This window comes from Sciurus vulgaris, assembly GCF_902686455.1.
Source record: "Sciurus vulgaris genome assembly, chromosome: 14".
NCBI lineage: Eukaryota > Metazoa > Chordata > Mammalia > Rodentia > Sciuridae > Sciurus > Sciurus vulgaris.
In genome coordinates this window covers 60,508,056-60,532,945 of record NC_136475.1, presented here as the reverse complement: position 1 = coordinate 60,532,945, position 24,890 = coordinate 60,508,056, and the positions used below count along the sequence as shown (strand labels likewise).

At 45.5% G+C, this 24,890-nt stretch overlaps 1 protein-coding gene across 2 annotated transcripts in view; it reads left to right on the top strand.

The window, feature by feature from the left end:
- PRKCE (protein kinase C epsilon) overlaps positions 1-16,530 on the top strand; it is a 466,710-nt gene extending 450,180 nt beyond the window's left edge. The window contains exon 15 of one of the 2 annotated variants that reach the window (XM_079111623.1): positions 13,257-16,530. In XM_079111623.1, coding sequence (XP_078967749.1) covers positions 13,257-13,403 — 147 coding nt within the window. In that variant the 3' untranslated portion in view covers positions 13,404-16,530. The remainder of the gene's footprint in view (positions 1-13,256) is intronic. The other variant, XM_079111624.1, reaches the window with a different exon arrangement.
- The last annotated feature ends 8,360 nt before the right edge of the window (positions 16,531-24,890 follow it).

The window sequence follows — 24,890 nt, the reverse complement described above, 5'->3', positions numbered from 1 at the left end:
GAGCCCGCACCATGAGCAGGCTGTTTAACACCTCCCTCCTGGTTGTCATCTGCACAAGAAGGATGTGGCAGCACTCGCCTTCCCTTGGGGCAGGTGTAGGTTACGTGAGTCAGGCCCTTAAGGCACTTCGGGCAGTGCCAGTACCTGGCCAGGTCTTGAGCTTCGAGCTTTACTGTTTGTTCCATCTGAAGAAACTGAGGCTATCCCAGGCTTGGTGTCGGGTGGAAACTAAGGCAGATACCCACATCTTCTCCAGTCTAGAAGAGAAGCCAGTCACTAGCTGGGCCATCATTTAGCCTCAGTTTCAACAAGTGCCAGGGGAAAGAGACGTGTGGGGCAGGGAGGAAGGTCCAGCCCTCTTGGGGCATCTCCTTTCCTACATGGTATCACCAAACTCTTGTCTTTAATACCTGCTCTCAGAGCTCATGGGCAGCCCTGGAGAAGGAAAGGAACCCCTGCCCCTCCCCGCTCTCATTTCTGGCCTTGGAAGTGGAGTGGGCTATACTCTAAAGAGAAAGCCTGGTGCTCTCTGCTGGGCCCAGAGACTGCAGGGCCCATCCAACTAATCGGAAGCAGGCAGGGCTGGAGTGGGCTGGGCTGGGCTTTGCCGGACATGGCACTGCTGATGACAGACTGCAGCATGCCTGCCTCATCCTCAGGTACCACTTCCCTCAATAAGGAGACAAGACTCAGGGGGCATTCAGAGACCCCTCTGGGCCATTTATGAATTCCAGACTGAGTAGCACCCGAGTGCACTATATGCACAATGTGCCTCATCCATCATCGTGTGGCCCCAAATGACTCTTGGCTGGAATTTATGATTTTATCTTTTGTTACCAAATTTTAGAGACAAATGGTTCAAGTGAAAGTGTGCCTGTGTGTGGACCAGGGCAAGCCTGGTACAGTGGTGGGCCGGGAGGGTTGGAGGAAGCAGGGATACACCCTTCCCTTTGAAACTGATGGAAAGACCTCATTCTCTAAAAAGAATGGGGAAAAGATGTGCCTGGAGCTAATGCCTTCAGACAGTTGGCTTCACTGGTTCTTGAAAGACTCCTCTGGGATGAGCCTGAGATACACATCTGCATCTGGGGACTTTCTCTAGCCATTTTCATAATAGACACTTGAGCCTTCCCCCAGGATACCATATAATTATGGAGGCCAGAGGGGATACCGTGCTGGGGACCTCTGTTATCTAAGGGCCTTAAGCAAAAGGGGACTTTTCAGGTCCTGGAAAAGCTTCTCAGGGCTTCCTCCTCTATGTGGATTCCTTGGAGAGTTGTAGCAAAGCAAGTCAGGCTTTTTATAAGGGAAAATGTTTAAATCAGCGGTTCTAACTTAACTGTTGAGTCACCACCCCATTCAAGAATCTGATAACCTGTCACCAGAACATGCAAGTGTGTTCATATACACAACACAGCTGTGCTCTATTGTACCATGTTCATGGAAGCCCCAAAGACCCTCCTCGAGGGCAGGGGGTGACACACTGCAGCCAAATCCAGCCAATACCTATGTTTGTGCAGCCCACCATTTATTTTAATGGTTGTAGAAGAAGGTTTCATGATGCATGAAATATGAAATTCTAACATCAGCATCCACAGAGGGATCCAGCCAGGGCCCTTCACATGCATATTGTCCATGCTGCCTTTGGGACACAAGGGCAGAGTGAAGTGGTTGTGACAGATACCAGATGGCTCACAGAGCCAAAAAATATTTACGATCTGGCCTTTCACAGAAAAATTAGCAAACCTTGCTTGGATCGGGGTGGCTTGCTTTCATTTGTTCACTTTTGCTTAAAATGTGTAAGCCCTAGAATGTAAAGGTAGAGTCTGCCTTGAAAATCTCCCTGGAAAGCTCCTCACTTGGTCCATGACAGGTGAAGAGCCTGGGCCAGCTTCTGTGAAAGCAGGGGTCACCAGGGAGCTATGTGTCCTGCCCCCGCCCCTTCTTTTTTAGGCAGCACGGCCTCCCAGCCAACCCTTCAGGGAGTTGTTCTGCAGTGTTGTTTAAAAGGCTTCAAACAAGTGTTTGATGTTCAGTAGCCATCTGCCTTCCCGCATAACAGAGGTCCCTGGGGGCGGCGTCCATGGAGCCCAGCTAATTCATGGACAAATTGCACAGCTGGCCAAAGTCCTCTGATCATGGTGATCTCGGCAGGGCGTAGGGGAGATAGTGGGTGTTAGCTAATAATTGGAAATCAGGTTGGTTCTTTTCTTTTTCCAAGGTAATTCTAAATGGAATGTGTAAATACACACACACACACATTTATTTATTTATAGTTTAACACATGATATCTAGGGGAGGAACAGAGGGGAAATGGTTGAATTTCACCCAACAACTGACCTGACAGATTTCAGTCATGGTAAGTTCAGGATGCCGGTGGTCTGCAGGAATTTGGTCCATTTAGAAAACTATATTGGGGTATGCAGTTTGCCCTAGAAGAATGAAGTCACTTTCCCTTCTGAAATGTTTTAGAGAGGGGCCAGCCAGGTTGTGGGAAGCATATGTGAAGCCCCTGTCTGAGGCTTCTGTGGCCCCCTCTGCATACCAGCCAGCACAGCCCTCTCCTTTGGACCAGGGAATGGCCAGGAGCTGAGTGCCTTCCCATTTTTAACTGCCAATCGTTTGTGCTTAAGAAGCAAATTGGTCTATAATCCCAGCAGTTCAGGAGGCTGTGACAGGAGGATCTTGAGTTCAAAGCCAGCCTCAGTAAAAGTGAGGTGCTAAGCAACTCAGTGAGACCCTGTCTCTAAATAAAATCAAAACAGGGCTGGGGATGTGGCTCAGTTGTTGAGTGCCCCAGAGTTCAAACTCCAATACCCCTACAAAAAAAAAAAAAAGAAGAAGAAGAAGAAGAAGAAGAAAATGGGTCTTCATTTTCTTCCTCCCTAAAAGGTAGAAGTAATTTTACAAAAACAGAGGTCACATTCTAGAGATTTGTGTGGCCTATGCAGATAGAACAGTTTTTGAAGAACTGAACTGGCAACATTTGAAAATCAGGAGATTTAACATGAAAAGGCACAAAAGACCCAGGGGCCCAGGTTACATGCATCCCTAACAGGCAGCGTCGGCAGGTGAGGCATGTATCTCACAACTTATTGGCTCCTCAGCTCTTGGTCCTCCCCACTACCTGGCGCTGTGTGACTGGGTGTCACATACAGACAAACAGACCCAACTCAGTACAGAAGAAAGAGTGTTGTAGCAGTGCTTAATGTAAATGTCTTCCTTTCTTCCGTTTTGTTGTCTTACCTTTATCTTCTTGTTCCAGAAAGTTTAAAGAAGGCCCACCATAGACCAGTGGCTAATAATGAGATTGATTTCTGTTTGTTTATAGAGAAACAAAGAACAGCCTGACATGAACTAATATTCCACAAATAAGTACAAGCATCTTAGATGATACTGTACTACCTTTTAACCAGCATGTTTCTTAGCTTTGCCCTGAACAGTGAGGTTACCTGTCAGGACCCCATCAGAAGGGACTAAGCTCTCCTGTAGCTCAATGCTCGTGCCTTGCTTTTCTGATTTGATAAATGAATCATTTGTTTAGTAAATTTATGGTACTGTTACCAGTAAACCTGGTACAATAATATCTCAAAAATGTTTCGTTATTAGTCAATTTTGAATACTTGGGTGCATATAATATAGTTAGCAGAATCTATAGGAAGATACAAAAAGTGCATTGGAATTTGATGATGATATTGATTATCCATTTATTACATTTATTTGCAGTTGTGTGTGTGTATGTGATGCTGGGGATTGAACCCACAGCCTTGAGCATGCTAGGCATGTGGTCTACCACTGAGCCACATCCCAGCTCTGCAGTGACTTTTTGTTTTTGTATTATTTCTTGAAAATTATAGTGTTAATAGATATTTACCCCTGTTGCTTTATTCATGGTTTTCATGACTCTTCTATAATACCTCTCAATATTGTCTGTTAGAAAGTATTTTTTCTGCTAAATGGGGTGTCAAAAGTACTAATCCCAAGAAATACAAAAAATGTATTAGTAACAACTTGTATTAATATGTTTTAAAATAAAATGGAATTTAAATAATTCATTATTGATATTTTAATAAACAAAACTTCCAACTGACCCCCCCAAAAAAATGTCCCACTAGGATACCAGGGTATACAAAGTAGATACTAAGAATGTTATCTGAGTGAAAAGAAAGAAAGATAAAACCAAGGCAAGAAAGGAATGTGATTTTGGATGGTCACACATTGGCCCTTTGCTTTGAATAAAGGCTAAGACTGGTTAGTTCCAGATTTAAAGACATGGGAGATGAAAGCATACAGGTTGCCCAGGTGAAACAAAGATTATCTTATGAACTAAGACCAAATGGAAACTTCTTCTGGGGCTCAGCCCAAGACAATGCTGTTTGTTCTCAGCCTATAGTTGTGATCTATACTGAGAAAGAAGCAATGCTACTAATTTACATTTACTCTATGCTATGTAGTGTTCTCACCACTTGAATATAGAATTTCGTTTAATACTTTTAACAAATGTGTGGAGAGGACTACTAATACCCCCATTTTATGGACAGGAAAATGGAGACACAGAAAAACTGTACACTTTGCCCATGGCAGAAAGATTGGTAACTAGAGAATTAGGATGGAATCTAGGTGGTGGGGCTACCAGGAGGTAGGTGAAACCACTAGCTGCACTACCTCCCAGAGAGGGGCACTTAAAGAAATTGTGATTTTCCAGTGAGCTCCTGATGTCCCAATTTTATAAAGCCAACATAAAATAAGGAAAGAAGGGATGAAACTGAGAAGGAGTGCTAGTGTACAGTGTGAACTTGAAAGGAGGCTAAATCCAGAATACTTCAGGCTCCTACCCAGGCTTTTAGACATCAAAAAGGCCTTTTGAAGCTGATAAGAAAAAGGAGGGAGAGAGAGATCCACTGCTTCTCTACATAGACTCAAGCAGGATACACGTCGGAATTACTCACAGAGCTTTAAAAAATGCAGAGGCCTGGGTCCCAACCCCTGGAGATTCCAGTTCAGGGTGTCTGGGTGAAGCTCGGGTGTCTGTAAGCTCTGGTTGTTTTTGATGCCCAGCCAGAATCAAGAACCACTATGTTAAACAATGACCCAGAGTGAGACTATGGCTTGTTGCCTCCAATTTTCCCCCCAAGAGAAATGTCTTCAGTACAAAGATCAAGGCAAAAACCACTAAAAGAAAACTAAAACTGAAGAGAGATGAATTAATTAATTACATTTAATAAACTCACTGGGGAACCCTAATAGCCCACACCCAGGCCATATCCCAAAACAATTAATTAAATAGACCCTCAGGGGATGGAACAACATCATAATTATTTAAAGGTTCCCCAGTGGATCCAGCGTGCTGCTCTAGGTTCAGGTCACTGGAAGATCTGCTGTGCCTGCTACAGCATTTGGTAATTTGAATATGATGGAATAGAGCAGTGAGACCAAGTATTAGGAGACAGGAAAATGGTCTTCCTGCATTAAGAGATAGGGAAAATCTGGATTTGGAATACTTTGACATGGATGTTAGTGAAGTATCTAGAAGTTCTTATGAGAATCAGAATGTGGATATATAGGGGGAAAATGGTAGTCACTTGAAGCCAATTAACTTCACAACTTGCAGAGAAACTGCTATAGACGTTTGTATCTTTATCCCATCCAAACAATGGAATCATCTTCATGAACAAAATGAAAGCCGTCACCATGGCTGGTTGATTCTCAGTGGACTCCCAAGTTGCTGCTGGAACACAGTAACGACCTCAGGAGAGGCTGTGTGCAGAGGCCAGGTCAATCCTGTCATCAACACTATTTATAGGTGTCTTTATAAAGATATTGGAGGAATGCCAATCAAATTTTAAGATGACAAAAAGCTGAAGGACACAGCAGATAAGATGGATGGCTGATCGAAAACGACATTTCCATAGTATTTTGGGGTTTCCCTGAACTTTACCTGTATGCCCTGGTAACCCTCATACAGTTGAACGTATTTGTTTTGCCTCCTTCCTAGTGAATCAACTAAGATTCAGCATAAGTTACAGAATTATAATTTTGGTGGTTTGAACAGGCTAGAAATATATCCCAAAGAAATTAAGGTGTTAACTGTACAGGATTACATCTAGATTCAAAAAATCAATTCCAGAAAAATAAGGTTGGGGTCATATTAGTTTCCTAGGGCTCCTGTAACAAGTACCACATCCTGGGTGGCTCAGAACAACAGAAATTTATTGTCTCACAGTTCTGGAGACTGAAAGTCTGAGATCAAGGTATTGGAAAGATGGTGATCCCACTGAAATTTGCAGGGGAAAGATCCCCTTTTCCTCTCCCAGTTTCTGGTAGCCATGGACATTCCTTGTCCTGTGGTCACTGAACTCTAGTCTTCACCTGATGCTCTCCCTGTATCTCCTCACATGGTCTTCCCCCTGTATGTGTCTAAGAGTCCAATTTCCCTTCTTTTTTTTTTTGTTTTTAAAATAATTTCCCTTCTTATAAGGACACCAGTCATTGGATGGGGGCCCCCCTTATGACTTTATCTTAATTCCATGACATTTGCAACCTTATTTCCTAGTTTGGTTACATTCTAAGGTCCTTGGGGTTAGGACCTCCCCATCTGTTTTGGGGAGACATGATGCAACCTGTAACAGGGTTAAATGAATTATTACAACTAAGATGGCATAAATGTTTTATCACAGCTGCTTACAAACTGATAAAACATGGATACTATCTTAGCATCTGTTACAGGGTTCCTGCCAAGTAGAGGGTAATGCCGCTGCACCTGGCATTGTGCAAACCATGGAGTCAGGAACTGAGCAGTCAGCTCTGACAACCACCTGGTAAGAAGGACATGGATGAGAAAGCAAGAGGGCACCACAGGGCATCGTGGCAAGTTGGGTAATACCAAAAACCCCTTGGGCAAGCCTGTGCCGATGAACTCTCGGTATATTTTACCCTGTTTGCTGCATAGAAAATATTAAAGCATGAGCAATTCTTGGTTAAAGAACGTATAAAGAGGGAGAAGGGATAAAAGGATTATGTTTAGATACTTTTTTATCTTGAAAGTTAATTTGAAATTCTGCTCCAGCCCCTCTTTTTGCCAGGCAAGGGACTCTGCAGTGGCCCCATCCTGTTCCATTTAACTTCACACCTCAGCGTGTGTGTTTAAACATATTCACACAGACTCTGTTGATGAGAGCTTGGGTTATGATGAACACATGTACATATGTAAGGATCCAGCTGATTGATGTTGCAGCAAGCATCCTAACAATTTCAATTCTTGCTTTCTTTTTTTAGAATAATATATTTAAAAAGTGGAACTTAGATAAGAATATCAACATTTCAAAGCTTGGAGGGATTTGGTGGATGAAGGAAAATAATTTCAAGCCAGTGAACATTAAGTGTCTGCTGTATACCCTGCTTTGCAGTAGGGGCATATGATACACCTAAGATATTAGAAGATGTCCAGCATGGGGTCCTGCAGGGCCAAGGGAGCTGGGAGGAGGGTGAGGTGGGAAGACATTAGTGCCAGGAAGTCCTGAGGACCCAGAGGGAGGCTTGTGTGTGGGGAAAATGTAGAGGCAGCATGCCTCCCTACTCAGACACACCCTAAGGCAGAGAACCCTGGCTGGGGTCACTGTGCTCCCTACACTCTGGCTGTCAGTCACACCCAGAAGAGGAGAAGCAGAGACCAGGCACCAGCAAGGTGGTCAGGTGAAAGCCAGTCCCGTGATCTTACTCCCTGTTAGAATAGGGAGTTTTCTGAGCCCTTTAAAACAAAGCCATCTGTTGATCTCCTGGTAATCAGATAGAGACAGAAGCAGCAGTCACTGGCTCCTCCAAAAGCTTGTGTTTACGGCTCCAGTGTGTGAGGGCTGTGAGAATTTCGCTAGCCAGACAGGAAGTAAGCATTCAGTCACTGGCTCATCTCTGCGCTGGGGTGGGATGGCCTCAGTCCTGGAGGAACCTCCAGGCCTGGCGTGTGAGGCAGCCCCAGAGCTTTGCCCCTTAGATGTGCTCTCTCAGGAGGATCTGAGGGAATTTGAAAATGCTTCCATAAGTTCTACCAGCTCTCCCACTGCAGACACCGAAACGTGCCCTTCCTCAGTGCCAGCCTCGGATCTTTCCTAAGACATGATTTCTGAAGGGATGCCAAAGGGAATAGGAAAGTTGTTTTTCCCCGACACCAACCACAGGGGTCAAAGGTACACCCACCAAGTCCCTAAACACATCCATCTTGATGGAATTTTCCCAAACCCTGGTTGAAATGATTTCTCTCTTGTACCAGAAATTATGGACCCCCAAGTGCTGGGAAGAGAGAGCCCATTAGTTAGGCTAAGACTCCTGTTCTGCAGGCCCCCTGAGGCTTAGCGCTGATCTGGGCTGTCTCTCTCCAGACCCTTCATCAGCCTCCTCCTCACTCCTACGTGCATTTCACCAAATGGTAAACCCTTCTGACAAGATGGCAGCCACTGGCCCTGAACCCAGGTCACTTTGCTGTCTCCAGATATAACAGCAACAAGAGAGGCACATTCACTCATCTCTTCCAACAGATCTCTCGGTTGTCAGTATGTGCCAAGCCCTGTGCTAGGCTGGGGGTGACATGGTGAGCTGGAACCAGTCCCTGCCTGTGTGGAGCTCACAGCTCAATTGAAAAGAGCCTTCGGTGTGTGAGTGCTGTGATTCCAGTTAGGGGAGGTGGGAGGGCCCCCTAGGAGGCTTGGCTTGAACCACTCTCAGAGGGACAGAAGGGCTCTGTGAAGGCAAGGCAGCTACACAACTGGGGCAAGGAGAATGGACACGGGGCAGAAGGCATGGAGCGGTGGGTGTGCCCTGGGCAGAGGGATGGCTATGCAAAGGCTTGAGGCAGGAAGAGCCCCACGACGGGGAGCCCCTGTGGTTCAGAGGTGCCAGGAAGATGGAGCCAGGGAAGAGGCGAGGATGAGATCCGGAAGGCCTTAGGAATAGGTGAGTGTAGGAAACTGGGTCTTTGTCCCAAGAGCAGCGCCGTGCTATAGAAGAATCCCAATTAGCAGAGGAAGCACTGGGCCATCCAGGCAGACCCAGCTCAACACTAGCTCGGGATCTGGAGGATCAGAGAAATATAAAGCTGGGTCCCTAACTTCAAGCGTTCATCCATGCGCATATCACGTGGACTGACTGGGTAGCATGCCCACGCAGTGTGTGTTCTATGCTCACAGCACACAGGCACTAAGATGCAGAGCAGGGAAGGGCTCCACAGTAATCGGGGCCCACTCTGTCCTAGTCTGAGCACCTAACATCTGGCTTCTTATTTGTCTTTGAGGCAACTACAGGGCATCTGTCACCACCCCCTTTTTACAGATGAAAAGACAACCAAGGCTCACAGAGCATGACTTTAGTGTCCTATACCAGGCAAGAGTTCAGCCATGCATCCTTCCCTAATTGTGTGTGACCAAAAGGTTAAGAGGAAAACATCATGAAGGAGGAAGGGCTGCAGAGTCAGAATGTTGTTCCCTGTATCCAGCGTCATCTCTCAGACTGTGAGGTGCAGGATAAGAGGCTGGCATTTAGGCAGTAGGGGAGGAATGTGGGATGATCAGGGATCAGGATACACAGTGTGTCTGAGAACTTGCCCTTTGGAACCTTGGCTCCAAGTCTTGTACCTGCTCTGTGAGGGAAGCAGCAGCATTTCAAAGAATGAAATCAGTGAGTAAAGGATATAATCCCAGTTCTTTCCAAATTTGGGGATGCTAAACTGCCAGTAACAGGGGATAGGGTCTGCCTGGGTACATTCCCAGATCTCTAATATTAATAGTCAGGAATTGCACACAGTGGGAATGTTGGTTATTTGAATTGGAAATGGGTAACTGACATGCATCTAAGATCTCCAAGAAAAACAGAATTGAGCCAAATTGTGCAAGGCGTGGGTGAGCCAGCTCTGTGGAAGTTCTGAAGAGTGACATATTCTGTTTTTGGGGGGTGGGGGAGGGACCAGGAATTGAACTCAGGGGTACTCAACCACTGAGCCACATCCCCAGCCCTATTTTGTATTTTATTTAGAGACAGGGTCTCACTTTTGCTGAGGCTGCCTTTGAACTTGTGATCCTCCTGTGTCAGCCTCCCGAGCCACTGGGATTACAGGCATGCACCACTGTGCCCTGTGAGTGGCATACTCTTTGAATGCCACAGGTGATTCTGGGACTCTCCTGAGAAAGCTGGAGCAGAGTTTAGCAGTTGTCCAAACTAGCCCACCATTGAGCTAGAGGTCTTCTGGGAATAACATCCCAAGCTGAATTTACTGAAGCTGGTTCACTGGTATACAATAAGTTGTGAAATTTCGATATCTTCTAGAATCTAGCTTGATCACTATGCCCATTTGACCTCAGGAAAGGAAACCAGCTTCAAAGAGTAATTAATGGATACTAATTACTGATTGATGAAGCACAATTAAGTAAACAAGAAGAGCCAATGCCAGAGAATAGATGGACTTTGAGTTTCTTTATACACATCCTACCTCTCATTAGTGGTTGGTTGAGAAGGTATTCCAGGGAAGGGGCGCTTCTCCTGAGAATACTACAGACCTGGTGCTCCTGGCCCATCCTGAGTGATGTTACACATGGAGTTTTCCTCCTGCCCCTATCCTTGACTGTGCCTCCTATGCCATTCCACTCTAGCCCCAGAGAGGATGCCCCTGGGCTGCCTTTTGGAGTGATGTCCTGTGCCTCCCATGTTATTCTCACCACCTCCCCTCCCGACTCCTCCCTCTGGACCAACTGTAGCTAACACAGCGGCCCATACTCAGCCTGCAGGATCTTTCAGCTAATCCATCCCTCTGATAGAGATCTTTAGAAGAGGCCTTCCACACCCTCTCCCCAGGCGCCACCCTCCCACAGCCAGCATGTGTCACCATGGGGATAGGCTTTGTTGTTACTCTCTGAAGTCTCCCTCCACACAGGGCCTCCCCTTTCCTCTGACTCTGTACTCCCTGGAGAAGAACAGATAGTCCTCCTGCCTTGGGCCAGCCCTCCTGGCAGAGATGACTAAGCCACCCCTGAGCTTTCCCATATCAAGGGGCAGCCCGGATGTCCTGCAGCTGCAAGTCCTGTTTCTGGAACTCTCTTGGGTTTTCTGTGTCTCTTCTCTGTCCTTTCAAGGTCTTTGAGACCTGAATCATGCAGCCCTGAGCCCAGAGAGAAGGCATCAAGCAAAATTGATAGTGCTGAAAGATAGGAAGGATGAGCTCATCCCTGCTCCTAGCAGGCCAAGGCTCCAATCTCAGTCTGGGCCATTTGAAGACAATCCCCTTGCCTAGCTCACTTAGCCCATGTTATCCAGTCTGCCCTCCATGCACAGCCTGCCCATTATATTGCCTAGGGCAAGCTTTATTTCTGCTTGGTACCTCTTCTTACATGTTTCCTGGATGAGCTTGACCCTTGCTATGTCTTCCCATTTCTCCAGCATCCAGATTTCCCAGTCTTCCACACTGTGGGAGGCATGACGCTAAGACCTGAATTTGCCCTTTTATAGTCAGGTGACTGTCTAAGCCACCATACCTCATTGAGACTGTAAAACCAGAATCACAATACCTGTCCATTCCACGAACCAAATGAGTGAATTAATGTGAAGATGATCTATAAATTCTAAAGCAGTCCTTCTAGAATGTTCTGCAGAACTCTGCTCTCAGGAGAGGTGTTAAACTTCTAGGGGGTGGGGGAGAATCTTATGTCCAATTTGAGGAAGATTGGTATAAACAGAGTGGACCAGATTTTTTTACTGTAGACGCACAGATTTAATTTGCCCATATGCATGGCCAATCTCTAGGAGTGGGGTCCAAAATCTAGCTATGTCTCCAAATCACTTTTTTCATGGACTTGTTATTAACATCTTTTAGGTTACTGGTCTCCACAGAGCCATAGCATATGTTAATATTATTTCTCCTACAATAATCATGCTGGTCTTTCCATAAGATGTAGTCCATCATCCAGGTTGCTAATCCTGGGTAGTAGGCATTAATCAGTACCTGGAAAGGTACAGCTGGAGCACCTCCATCTTTTCAGTGTCATGCTTTGTACTGAGTGAGAAGGGGTCTGATATTGAGGCCTCTGCACTCAGACTCCAGCCTTACCTCCCACCATTCCCAGGCAGCTTGGCAAAGCTTGTCTTATGTATACATCTTTCGTGTTCCTGCCCCCTGTCTTTGTCCCATCTCTCTCTCTACCAAGGTACCTCCCTCCCATCTGAACCAACACAATTGTAGCCCAAATCTTCAGATCTTAACCCAAGCCCTGATTTCTTCATGGATGCTTTTCTAACCAAAGTAATGTGTTCTAGGCAGGAAAAGTGGCTCCTCAACTCTACTGTGAGCTCCTAAAGATTGGCATTATTTCTATTTGCTGATGTTCTCCAAACAAACAAACAAAAAAACAAAACTAGAATTCATTTGTGGGTTGATTGCTACACAATCCCCAAGCTATAAGACACAGTCCTCCTTTGGGAACTTAAACCTCCACTGGATATGGGTCCTTCTGAGCTGGGAAGTGAGTGGTAGGTTTGCTCACTTCATTCAACAGATAATGATTGCAGAGGAACTGCTGGGAAGCCGAGAGTGGATGAAGGTTGCCTCCTTTAAGGAGTTCGAGTCCAGACAAAAGCAAAGCACCCACACACAGGGCAGGTCAGTGTGTCGAGTTTAGTAGTGGCCAAAACATGGGAACACTAAATGAGGTCACAGCAAGAACAGGTGGGGTTCAAGGTGGGCTTCTCAGAAGACAATTCTGCCCCCCACCCATCCTCCTGATAGACAGGATACCATCTGCAGCAGACCTGGCAGGGCTATGGGGTCTGCCTATAGGGAAAAAGAACACTGAAGACTTTGTGGGAGGTAGGCTCAAGTTTGTTTCCTTGATCCACAGCAAGGAAGGTATTGATGGAGCCCAAGTCTCATGGCAGAGGGACGTGGGTATGAGATGGACACTTTGCATCCCACTCTACCCAGACACACACACACACACACACACACACACACACACAGCCTGTGGGAATCCCACTTCCCTGCTTTTCCATCACACCCACACACCCCTTCTTCCTTCTCACCTTGATTCATTCTTCCTCTCCTCCTGTCACCCCCTGGGCCTGGGGCCATCCATCGTTACCTCATTGGAACAGTCCTGTGTCTGCTCCCAGTAGCTAGCGGCCTGCTTTGGTGAGAGGCTGGCCACCTCAGTGCCCACTCCCCATGGGGGGCCCTCGTGAGGGAGGTCAACCTCCACTCAGTGCTTTTTATTTTCTTCTCACAGAAAACCAAACGAGACGTCAATAACTTTGACCAAGACTTTACTCGGGAAGAGCCGGTGCTCACACTTGTGGATGAAGCAATAGTGAAGCAGATCAACCAGGAGGAATTCAAAGGCTTCTCCTACTTCGGTGAAGACCTCATGCCTTGAGAAGCCTCCGCGCACACATGGAGTCTGCTGATGCCGCAAGGAGCGCTGAGAAGGTCCTGTGTGAGAGGCTCAGAAGGTCTTGAACTATTTCTCTTCCCTGGAGCCCCCGTCCCATGTCCACTCTCTATTTATTGCATCCCCATCCCCCAGGCCACCTCCTACCCCATCCCCCACCACCATCCTGGTGACCAGAAGACATTCTTGGTTCTTGCCTCACCAGGAACACAGACTCCATTTGGGTCAGCAATGAGCTGTCCATGCTGCCACGTTCGGACTGTCAGCAAGCCTGGCTCCACTCCTTCGGGGCTCCTGGCAGAGAAGCAACTTCAGTTCTTTTACCGCAAAGGAAAAAAAGTCAAACAAGAAGACTCTGGCTCTGCCGTGGGATGTAGAATACTGACACCTCTTGCTTCTCATCCCTCCTGTGCTCTGGCTTGCCATCTCTGCCCTTCTGCCCAGGAGAAGAAACTGGTGCTTCTTCCACATGAGGGCAGACAAGGTGTCTCATATGGAGGGAGCCCAGGGGATGCCCAGGCTGGCTAGCCATTATTGGTTTGCTCCAGAATGGCCCACTTGTACTTGCTTTGGTCTTTTGAGCATGCCAAAGTCATGTAAGTTTGTATCTCATGGAAGAAATCACTCTTTGTAAAAAACATAATTTTGATTTTTGAACTCCATTAACATTTGAAAATATATTATCAAATTTGCTTTCTAATTGGCCAAAAGATAGAATTTCCAGTATGAATTCAGGTAGACATTAAAGGGCTAATACACAATGAGAATTCAGCAACTGTTGATGCTTTAGTGACACATGGGAGCTTTGTGAGTGGAGAGAAAAGGAAGCAAGTGACATTCCTCATCACTGAAGTTCTATCTGAACACAGAGGCCACCACAGTGATAGCCAAGGCCCTGGGGTTCTCGTGAAAACTCAGCTCCCAAATTCTCTTTCCAGGTTCATCCTAAGTTCCCAGCATAAATGCTATTTATTTTCTGCAGCAGTGTGTTATTTTGGCACACTTCTACAAAATGGTATTACTACTGTGTTGTGGTTTTTAAACATTAAACGTGTAAAGTTAAACATGAAATACCTGCTTTTGGAAAAGTGGAATGAGGCTCACCGTGGATTAGACAGAGGGTGGCAGGAGATGGAAGAGCAACTTTTTCGAAAACTGACCACGAGGCAAGATGTACCGGGAATTTTGTTTCCGAGTGACATGCGATGGCAACTCGTGGACACTTTAATGGACGTGATGTTACCTCCTGTAGATATGCTAACAGTGTTACATTCTTTGATTTCCAAGGGTTCTCTGTGGCTTTGTGTATATGTTTCCCCAAGGTCATTCGATTACCTATTTTACTGAACTGATTTAGCAGGGAATGGAATCCATTCCAACTGTTGCACGTGGATTTCCCAGCTGCCCCTAAATATATATACTTGTGAGTGGCAGAGTGGCACTAATGAAGCTTTTTGCCTTTTGTACATTTGAGATTTTTGTATATAGTGTTTGCTGCAGGCCTGTGGAATTAATTCATTGACTATAGAGGTATCAACTGCTGCATGTTCAGGCATATTATAAAACTTTAGTCTATGAAAGAATAATTATAATAATGTCCAGGTGCAATACTCTATAAGCGTATTGGTTCAAGTTACCGAGAGATAGGTTTGTTCCCAGCGGTTGGGGGAGGGTGGTCCTTTGTATTGTTTATTTTAAAAGATGTAAACATATGTTAAGCTATTAAGCTATATTAAATTTCACATATAGTTCTCCCGTGCTCTGTTATGTCCTGATAGAGACGGGAGAGAGAAAGGAATGTTTTCAATGGTGGTTTCAAAGCTTGGACAGTGACTATTTTGAGCCCATATAGAGTGTGTCCCTATTTGCATCGGGCTGGTCACAGCCTTTGTTACTAATGACGACATTTAGTTCTCTTTTGTTTTTATTTTTTAAAAACTCAGGTGTAATTATCTGTTCTTATGATGATTGCAAATATTGAATATTATGCTCTATCAGTCCTTGTGTTTGGCATACCAATGAAGTGACGAAGAACATGAGATTAATTTAATTTATCTTCGGTAACTTGACATACCGGGCAGACTATCTTCTGGGGTGGAGTACAAGCACAGAAACATCTTCATGGTGGTATCATCTCATTTTTTAAGAAGACATGACAATACACCCGTCATATTCATGCATAACTACTGCTCTTTCTTTCTTCTGCTTTCTTTATCATTATGAACTTTGGAAAAGCAAGTCAGCTCTCACTGCAATGCTCAGTGGCCTTGTCTGAGGACTTGACAGTGTCTGCTTGGCAGTGAGGGTTCAGCCCTTCCTGTAGGACAACTGGCATTTTTTTGCTGGGAAGTCAAATAGTACATTCCACCCGGCTGCTGAAGACAGTAGACAGCCTGCAGCCTTTCAGCACTCAAAGCTGGGCTGGCTGGGATGCCTCGGCCAGATGAAGTTCTCACACCGCCAGGTCAGGATCCAGCACAGACTAGAGAAAAAGGCTTGGGTGTTCCTTCAGTATTTCCTATTTCATTTTCGACAAAAGTTTGGAAGCAGACACACTGTTACATTTCTGCTAGTTCTTTATAATCTTTCCAGCTCTCTCTCTCTCTCTCTCTCTCTCTCTCTCTCTCTCTCTCTCTCTCTCTCTCTCTCTCTCTCTCTCTCTTTAAAGAAAAAAAAATGGAGTGCAAAAAAAAAAAAAAAGCTAAAAAAAATATATGAAGGATAGCTGTTCTCCTATGTTTTCTCATTATGGACTTTGTGAAGTGGAAACACAATTTTTTTCTCCAAAGGTGAAAAAAAAAAAAAAAAAAAAAAAAAAAAAAACCAATGCATTCTTGCTTTAAAAAGAAAAGGCTAAAAAAAATTACCTCTTTTTAAATTATGTGCAAAATAATTCTGGCTAAATATAATGTGTATTCAATTTTAGGGATTTTTATTTTGTATTGTGATGCTTTATTTGTATATTTTTTTCCCTTCTGGATGTAATTTTAATCTCTTGCCATTCATTAGTGTTATTTCATTGTAAACATTATTGTGCCAAATGTACTGTATTCAAAAGGATGTGAATGTGTATTGTTTCAGAACCTAATAAATACAATGATGTTAAATCTTACTTCTGGTCCCTGTAAGCACTTTTATCTCTTTTATGAGTGGCAAAGGGGCATCAATGAAGCTTTTTAACTTTTGAACATTAAAGATTGCAAAATACCCAAAGCTATACGGGTTTCAGCTTCCCCTTCTCATTAATAAGTGCACAAAGTCTGCATAGAACTGTTTGCACAGTCCCCTAGCCCACCTGTGCCTGTCCCTGTGCTTCTGGGGCTGCTATTCAAAAGAATAAGGGAATTTGTGCAGATCAGGTGTGGCTTCAGCTGCCTTGGCACGAGGGGACAAAATCCATCTGCCTTGGAGCCCTGGACGTGGGCAAGGAACCTACAGTTTTGTTTTACCAAAGAAGTAAATTCTGGACCTCCTTGCAACCAGAGCCCATTTCAGCTCTCTTCAGGACTCAGTTTCTGACTTGCTGCTCAGAATACTGGGGTCTGGGACATTCCTAATAAGGAACCACCATAGGCTAGTCTGGAGGACAGACGGGACAGTGGGGCTCTTGCCCAGTTGGCACCCACCTCCCTGCCAGGCTTCCATGCCCTCTGGATTCCTCCTCCACTCTCCTTCTCTACCATTCTATTCAAGTTAGGTGGTCCTAGCTCTGTAAGACTTGTTTTTCTCTCACATAGTCTTCTCAAAAATGTCTCAGCTTTTCTTTCTTTTTCTTCTGTTTGCAGTGCTGGGGATAGAACCCAGGGGCCTAAGCATGCTAGGCAAAGGCTCTAGCCCTGAGCCACACCCCCAGTCTCAAAATCACTTCTTTAAAGGCCTCAGGAATTGGGCATGTCATCCTGCAAGGCCTTTCCTCTCACAATTGTCCCCCTCCACCATGTCAGCTGCCTACCTGAAGGTGTGAGCATGGGTTCGAGACCCACCCCAAAAAGAATGGTGTGTTTACCACATATTTTCCTCTCTGATTCAGCTGGCTGGTTTTTGGTAAGTGACCACACAAGGAGAAGCAAACTTCCCACCAGTTCCTCTGTCTTATCATGAGTTTAAACAAAAATCAGGAGGAACATGGAACTCACAGAAGCAGAGAGTAGCATGGTGATTGCAGAGGCAGGGAGGAGAGCAGGCCTCAGTGAGGAGGAGAAAGTCCTAGAGAATTATTGTATAGCCTGGGGATTTATTAGTAAGGTATATTTGAAAATTGTTAAGAGAGGAGATCTTTTTGAATCACTCAAATGCAAATTTTATTTAACATCCAAAATCAATCAAGTAATATAATAAAGTTCCAAAAATCACTTTGATAGAGAAAGGTTTATTACAGATAAAATGCCTATTTATGGTAAAAACCTACGACACACTAAGACTATGACAATTTTTTTTAATCCATTAAGGGACACCTGTGATCAATTGACTTGTTTAATGTGAGAGCCAGAGTGCTTTACCCCTTAGTTTGGGGAAAACTATGTTTTTATGATTTCTATTAAAAATCATTTTGTGAATTTTAAACAGGGGTATAACACAACAAAGAAAAAATGGCATATGTAGATAATATCCTATATATAAAATTTTAAGGAATTAAAAGAAAAGATCATAAATGTTCCCAACACACACAAACACAAGTGAGGTGATGGATAAATCATTTAATCATTTTATAGTGTTTGAACATATCGAAACATCTCATTGTACACCATGAATATATACAATTTTGATTTATCAATTATACCTTAAAGTTAAAAAAAAATCTCAAGAGAAATAAAAGAGGCTGTAGCTCAATGGTAGAGTGCTTGCCTAACGCGCAAGAGGCCATAGGTTTGATACTTAGCCCCCGGGGGTAGGAAAGGAGAAAGGGGCGAGTGGGAAAGGAGCTGTTTGAAGGAGGTCAGAAGACATCACCAAACATTTCACTGAATGAACTGTGACCCATCCAAGAGAGCTGTGGCCACTAGTAGATGGCTTCTGACCTACTTCAGGAAACCTGTGTGGTTGAGCCCTACGCAAAGAAAATAGCTGATATAATCAGTGTCTTATGGAGAGAATCTATGGAAAGATGATCCCTTCTCTATTTCCTTCTACCTGAGTACTAACACTCGGGTTACTAGTAGCCTGAAGATCCCCTGAGAGGAATTTGCAGACAGACTAGGCATGGGGGCTGCTCAAATTTGCAGAGGTGGGATGGAAGCAAGGCTTAAAAGCCGCATTAGTTTTTATTGTGAAGCACCTTAACCCAGACAATGCTACTACATATGTGGCTCGTTAGTTTTAAGCTTTACCTGAAGGGCAATCAGCTGTGCTAATCAGGAATACACCGTCAGAGCTGGACATCTGGGGGAATAGACAACACTAATGCAGAAAGCTCAAGTTCACCTCCCAACACACCTGGAGGCTTTGCTGTCAACACAAAGAGGAGGAGAAAACATTTCCTCAGGGGAAATGGTGGCTCCTTAATTAGCATAAAGGATATTAGAAAGGCAGCTTTAGTGGTGTTTGAGATAAGTAGATTGGCAAAGATATTTCAAGACAAATCTCTAAATCAAAAAATAAAAATGGGTGGGGTGGTGGTGCATGCCTATGATCCCAGCGGTTCTGGAGGCTGAGGCAGGAGGATTGAGAGTTCAAAGCCAGCCTCAGTAAAGGCAAGGTGCTAAGCAACTCAGTGAGACCCTGTCTCTAAATAAAATACAAAAAAGGGCTGGGAGTGTGGCTCTGTAGTCGAGTGCCCCTGAGTTCAATCCCACCAAAAAAAAATAAAAAATGGATACAGGAAGATAGAGAGCCCTCAACTACCCTAGTAATCAGAAGTGTACATTTAAATCAAATTACAATCCTGCTTCACACCCACCAGAGTGACTAAATCAAAAAGGCAGACAAAAGATGTGGACTGATGAGAACTTCCAATGCTTTTGCTTTGATTATAAGAAAAAAAAAAGCATTGGCAGTATCTATTAAAGCCAAATGTGTATGTTGGACTCAACAGAAGAGTCTTTCAGCTCTAAAATGGGGAAATAAATTGTAGAATATTCCCCCAGGGAAACACTACAGAGCCCTGAGAAAGAATGATTGACAAGTACACCAATGCATGACACAGAGGACGCTCACCATATAATGCAGGTGAAAGAAGCCAGCCAGAGAGGAGCATGCACTGGAAGAGTCCACTGACACAAAGTACAAACAGACAACTTCTGCTGTCAGAGGTCAGGCGAGGGGGTACCCCTGTCTGGAGGGGAGATAGTGACTAGCAGAGGGCACAGAGGGCTGCTTCCAGGGTGTTAACTCAGTTTTGGTTTCGGAGCTGGGAAATGGTAGACAGGTGGGTTCGTTTTGTGATAATTCATTGAGTTTATCTTTGTACACTTTTCTGCATTGTGTCATATTTCAGTGAAAATTCCACACACACACACACACACACACACACACACACACACACCCGCCAAAATCTGGCATGACCTATGGCTATGGTGTGAAACTTCCATTGAAATGTAGTTGCCGCTGTGGTGGTGTTGGGAGGTGGGACCTGCCAGAGGTGACTGGATTGTCAAAGGGGATGGGTGCCTTTCTCACAGCAGTAGTGAGTTATCCCAGAAGTGGGTGGTGACAAAGTGAGCCCAGCCCCTCTTGCCTTCTCTTTGCTCAAGTTTGCTTGCCCTTTCACCTTCTGCCAAGTTACGCTGCCCTCACCAGATGCTACTGTTATGCCCTTGGATGTCCAGCCTTCAGAATGTAAACGAAATAAACTTCTTTCCTTTATAAATGACCCTTTATATGTTAGTCTCAGGTAACCTGTGCTGTTAATGGAAAATGGCCTAAGACACCTTTGTCTTTCTGCCTTGGGGGTGGCACTCGAGGCTGGACCCGTGAGCTACCGATGTCTCCGTGCCATCACAGAGGTGTCTTGGTTGCCAAACACCCACCCACAGCCCTGACCCCCTGGCTGGAATGGGGTGTGTTCGCTTCAGTGAGTCTTTCTTGAGAGGCCCTGACACTGAAAGCTGAAATTGGATGGAGCTTTCCAAACATCCAACAGCCTCTGTGTTGGATGGCTAATGAAATGGCTATAATGGACTCAGCCATTACGGAGAGGTGGTTAGGAAGCAGCTAAGCCTCCCCTTCATGCCCCTATCAAGGGATACCAAAAACAAACACCTGGGGTTTGCTTCACAGAATTAACATAGCCCATGAGAAGAGGGTTTGGCTCGTTGGTTCACCTTGGGCTGATGATAGTACCAGCCTGAGCCCATTTCCAAGCTTATGAATAAGTAACAAGAAGGCTTACTACCTCAAAGGCCTGATGTGAAACATCATCGACATCATTGACACAGCGTTAGCTACTATGGCTGTGATTTCCATCAGGCTTGCTTGTCCCCACCCCCTTCTTGAATAGCTTGTAGAGATACAGCCTCAATGTCAGATTGCCAAGAACTTGGCAATTGTTAAAAATGATTTGATGATCTTTGTGAATGGGACAAACTTTGAGAGAGCCCAGTCCACCCCTTCAATAAAAGCACCCTTGTCTTCTTGTGTCATGAAAGAGTTCTGTTCCATGGCCCCCTCCCTAGGGCATCCAGTAATGTTGCCTGAGGGTTGAGGTCACACCAGCCTTAGTTCTGGGGCCTAAGTGCAGGCCCTACCTACCTGCTTCTCTCTCAGACCATCAGGCACATTGGAGTCAGTGGCTACTTTGAGAAACTCTGAAGATCAACTTCTGGTCACCAACTGCTGAATCCCACCATCCATGCTTCCTACTTTAGGCTATTAATAATTGTTTAACATTGCTATGCTTTGTCCCCCAAAGTCTCAAGTGTTGAAGGCTGTTCAAAGATGGGGTTTAGGGGAATAATTGGATCAATGATGGGGTTTAGGGAAATGATCCCACCTCATTTGTGGATTCATAATTTGAAGGTATTATTGAGAGCTGTAGGAGGTAGTACCTAATTGAAGAAGTGGGTTCTTTTAGGATGTACCCTTAAGAACTGTGTCTTGTCCTTGTCTCCCCCACTCCCTTCCTAGCTACCATCTTTCCTCTGCCATGCCCTTCCGCCATGATGTTCTGCCTCATCTCAAGCCCAAAGCAACGGAACCCGCTAACCATGGAGAGAACCTGAAACTATGAGCCAAAACAAATCTTTCCTCCTCTAAGTTGTTTTTCTCAGGTATTTATCACAGCAGTGACAGAAAGCTGACTTAAACAAACATTTATTGTCTTCTTTGTTCCAGACCCATACTAAGTATTTTCCATGAAGTAACCTATTTAAACCTCACAGAAATCACACAAAGTAGACGCTCCAATAATCCCTATTTTTAAATGAGGAAGCTGAGGCCCAGAAATTATAAAATTACATAATTAGTACTTAAAATTCCATGAAATTGTTGTGTTCATATGTCCATCCTTCATAAGAAAACTAAAAATTGCCCCAAATTGCCAGGCCTTGGGGACCTCAAAGAAAGTACTCACATGCACAACTTATTAGTTCACTCATTCACTTACTTATTCCACAAATTTTCATGGAGTTCCTACTACGTGCCAGTCATTCACCTAGACACCAGGGAACAAAGGTACAAAACCTCTTCCCTTATGGAATTTGCATAGGAATGGGGTATTAATAGATAATAACAAGCAATAAAAATGCCCATTAAATAAATCACGTAATATGTTAGAAGTTCCAGACTACCCCTAACATTTGGAGGTGGGGGATTATTAGGGGATTGAGCCCAGGGACACTTAACCACTGAGCAATATCCCCAGTCCTTTTATTATTATTATTAATATTTTTATTTTGAGACAGATTCTCACTAAGTTGCGTAGAGCCTTGCTAAATTGTTGAGGCTGGCTTTGAACTTGCAGTCCTCCTGTTTCAGCCTCCTGAACGTGAGCAACCATGCATGGCCAGGCTGGCCCTAATATTAAACAATGTTATGAATGGACCATAGGTTACATATTTTTAAGTAATGAATCAAGCCATTATTAAATATATGCTACCTTGGTTTATAATAATCCAGAAGGCCAGGTTAGAATTTAGAACACAGATTCCTTAGAGTACCAGCTCCTGGGAATGCAGCTGCCTGGGGAGAGCAGGTCTTGTCTGTGGGCCCCTCTTTCCTACCCCAAGCTGTGTTCCACACCAAGAGGACTCAGCAGTCATCATGTGTAGGGTCCATCCAGACCCTTTGGCCAGGATGTGAACATCAGGGGGTTGTGTCACTTTGTAAAGACTGTGACAGGGAATTCAGGCCCTGGGGGTAGGGAATCCCACATGAGACAGGCTCCTCTTCCTGGAGTCTAGGACCTGCATTAGGAAGGCAGTGCTATGGAGAGAGCAAATAAAGTCAGACAAGAGAATCCTGAGTGTGAGAAGAAGTGGCTGTAGTTTTCCAAGAGCTGTACTATATTAATCCCCAATTAAGAGAATGAGTGAACAAACGAACCGTGAAGTCTTCCAACCAGCAGGACGAGGTGTGGGAATGGTCAGGTTCCCCCCACCAGGGCCCCTGAGGCTCCCTCAGCGTCCTGCTGGTGAGTACAAGAAAGGTGGGGGCACATTGAACAGACCCTCCCGGCACTTGAGACTGGCTCCTGGCCTGGAGGGCTTTGCCTTGACTCAGAACAGCCTGGAGGTGTGCCGTTATTGCCCAGCCTGCCCTGAGATCTAGGCCTGGAGAACTTGGTTTACCAACTGTGCTTCCCTCCAGAAACGGGTTCATCTAGGGCAGGGCCCGGGCTGTCTCTAGCCAAGATACCTATGTATTGATAAGCACCCAAAGCATTCCCATTATTACCATGTTTACCAAGCCTGTGCCACTCCTACGCTGTGGTCCTAAGAAAGGAGAAAGGGTGAGGAGGAGAGGAGGGGAGAGGAGAGGGGAGGGAAGGAATGAGGATGGGAGAGGAGGGGAGGGGAAGAAGGAGGCAGGAGGTAGCACCCTTGTTAAGCTGTTTCCTGTTCAGGTGGAACTGGAAACATTTCAGCTGGGGAGACACTGACACTGAGAGGCAAGAGGAGTGCCACAGAAGAGCACATGGACTGCCAGGTGGAATCAAGCACAGGCTGGATTGAATGCCCTTCCCCAGCCTCCTTTGCAGCCCTGACACTTGACCAAGATCAGCTTCTGAGGAGCTCAGGTCATGGAGTGGCTGGGAGCACTGGGCCTTGTCCCATGAACACCTCCTTAAGATCTAGGGCCTGCCGATGTCCTTCTGTAAATGGCCTTACTTTCCACTCCCTCCATCTGCCCTGCATGGGTGTCACATCTGTATTCCGTGTGGATGTTGGGAAGAGGAACTGACTGGTCTGTTAAGGACAAAAGCAGCAAAGGCAAAGGTGGGGGGGGGGGGGCAGGCAGGAAATTCTGTCTTCCCACCAACCCTCTTGACACACCAACCCACCAGCAGAGTGAAGAGCTGGAGAGCAGAGTGGGCCTGCAGGGTGGAAAGGAAGCCAGAGGGAGGGGCGTGGGGCTCCTTCAGCTGCACCAGCTGGGAGTATCATTTTGGCTGGGGTGGAGACACTTGGGTTGCTTAGAAACAGATGTGCCTCTGTACCCCTCTCTCTTCTGCACTCTCTTGGAGGGGAAAAGACTGGCCATCCTGGGATGAAGAAATTAGGCACCCATGCTGTTTTAGAAATGAAGGCTCTGAGGATCAGAGAAGTCTGGAAGTTTTTCAAGCCACACAGGCAGTATGGTGATGGGGGATAGGTTCAGAACTCAATGATTTGAGTCTGGGTCTGGTGGGCACCAAAGATTTGGCTCTTCCAGTGTGCTCCTGATCTTCGTCCCAACATGAACTTGCACACATTTTTCTTTACCTCCACAGAGAAATTTCACCTCCATGTGAAATATGCACAGTTGTGTGACACAATTAGATTTGTGTTGCACTCTCTAAAGGTTTTGGATGTAAACACAAAGGCAGAGCCAGGAAACGGGCAAAGGCGCCTGGGGTTCTTTCCCTCTTTTCCCACCCTTCTTCCCATGCTACCTTCTAGAAGGCCCTGAGAGCTGGTCCTCAAGTCCAACAAAGCCTGCATCCTCCACCCTAGACACCCCGCCCACAATCAAAAAAAGAAACCATCCCTATGGACCATTCTAAGCAGGAAGCCGGTTCTCAGTTCACTGGAAAACAGGAAATGCCTCCGAGGGTCTGAAGCTTTTTCAGTGGCTGAGCCCGTCATGCAGGGTCTGTGTCCCAGCCAGCTCCTGAGGACAGCCCTAGTGACAAGGCCAACCTAGCCCCCAGCCCTGAGAGTGTGATCCTTGGTGCCACTCAGGAGCTCCCTCTACTCCAGAGCTGCGTCTGACTGTCACCCCTGCTCAGCATTCTGGACTCCAGCCAGAAAGCTCTGGATGCAGGGATGCAGCATGAAGCAACAGGCTGGCTAATTAGCTTTGCAGGCTCCAAACACTGACAAGGACAAAGACCTCAGC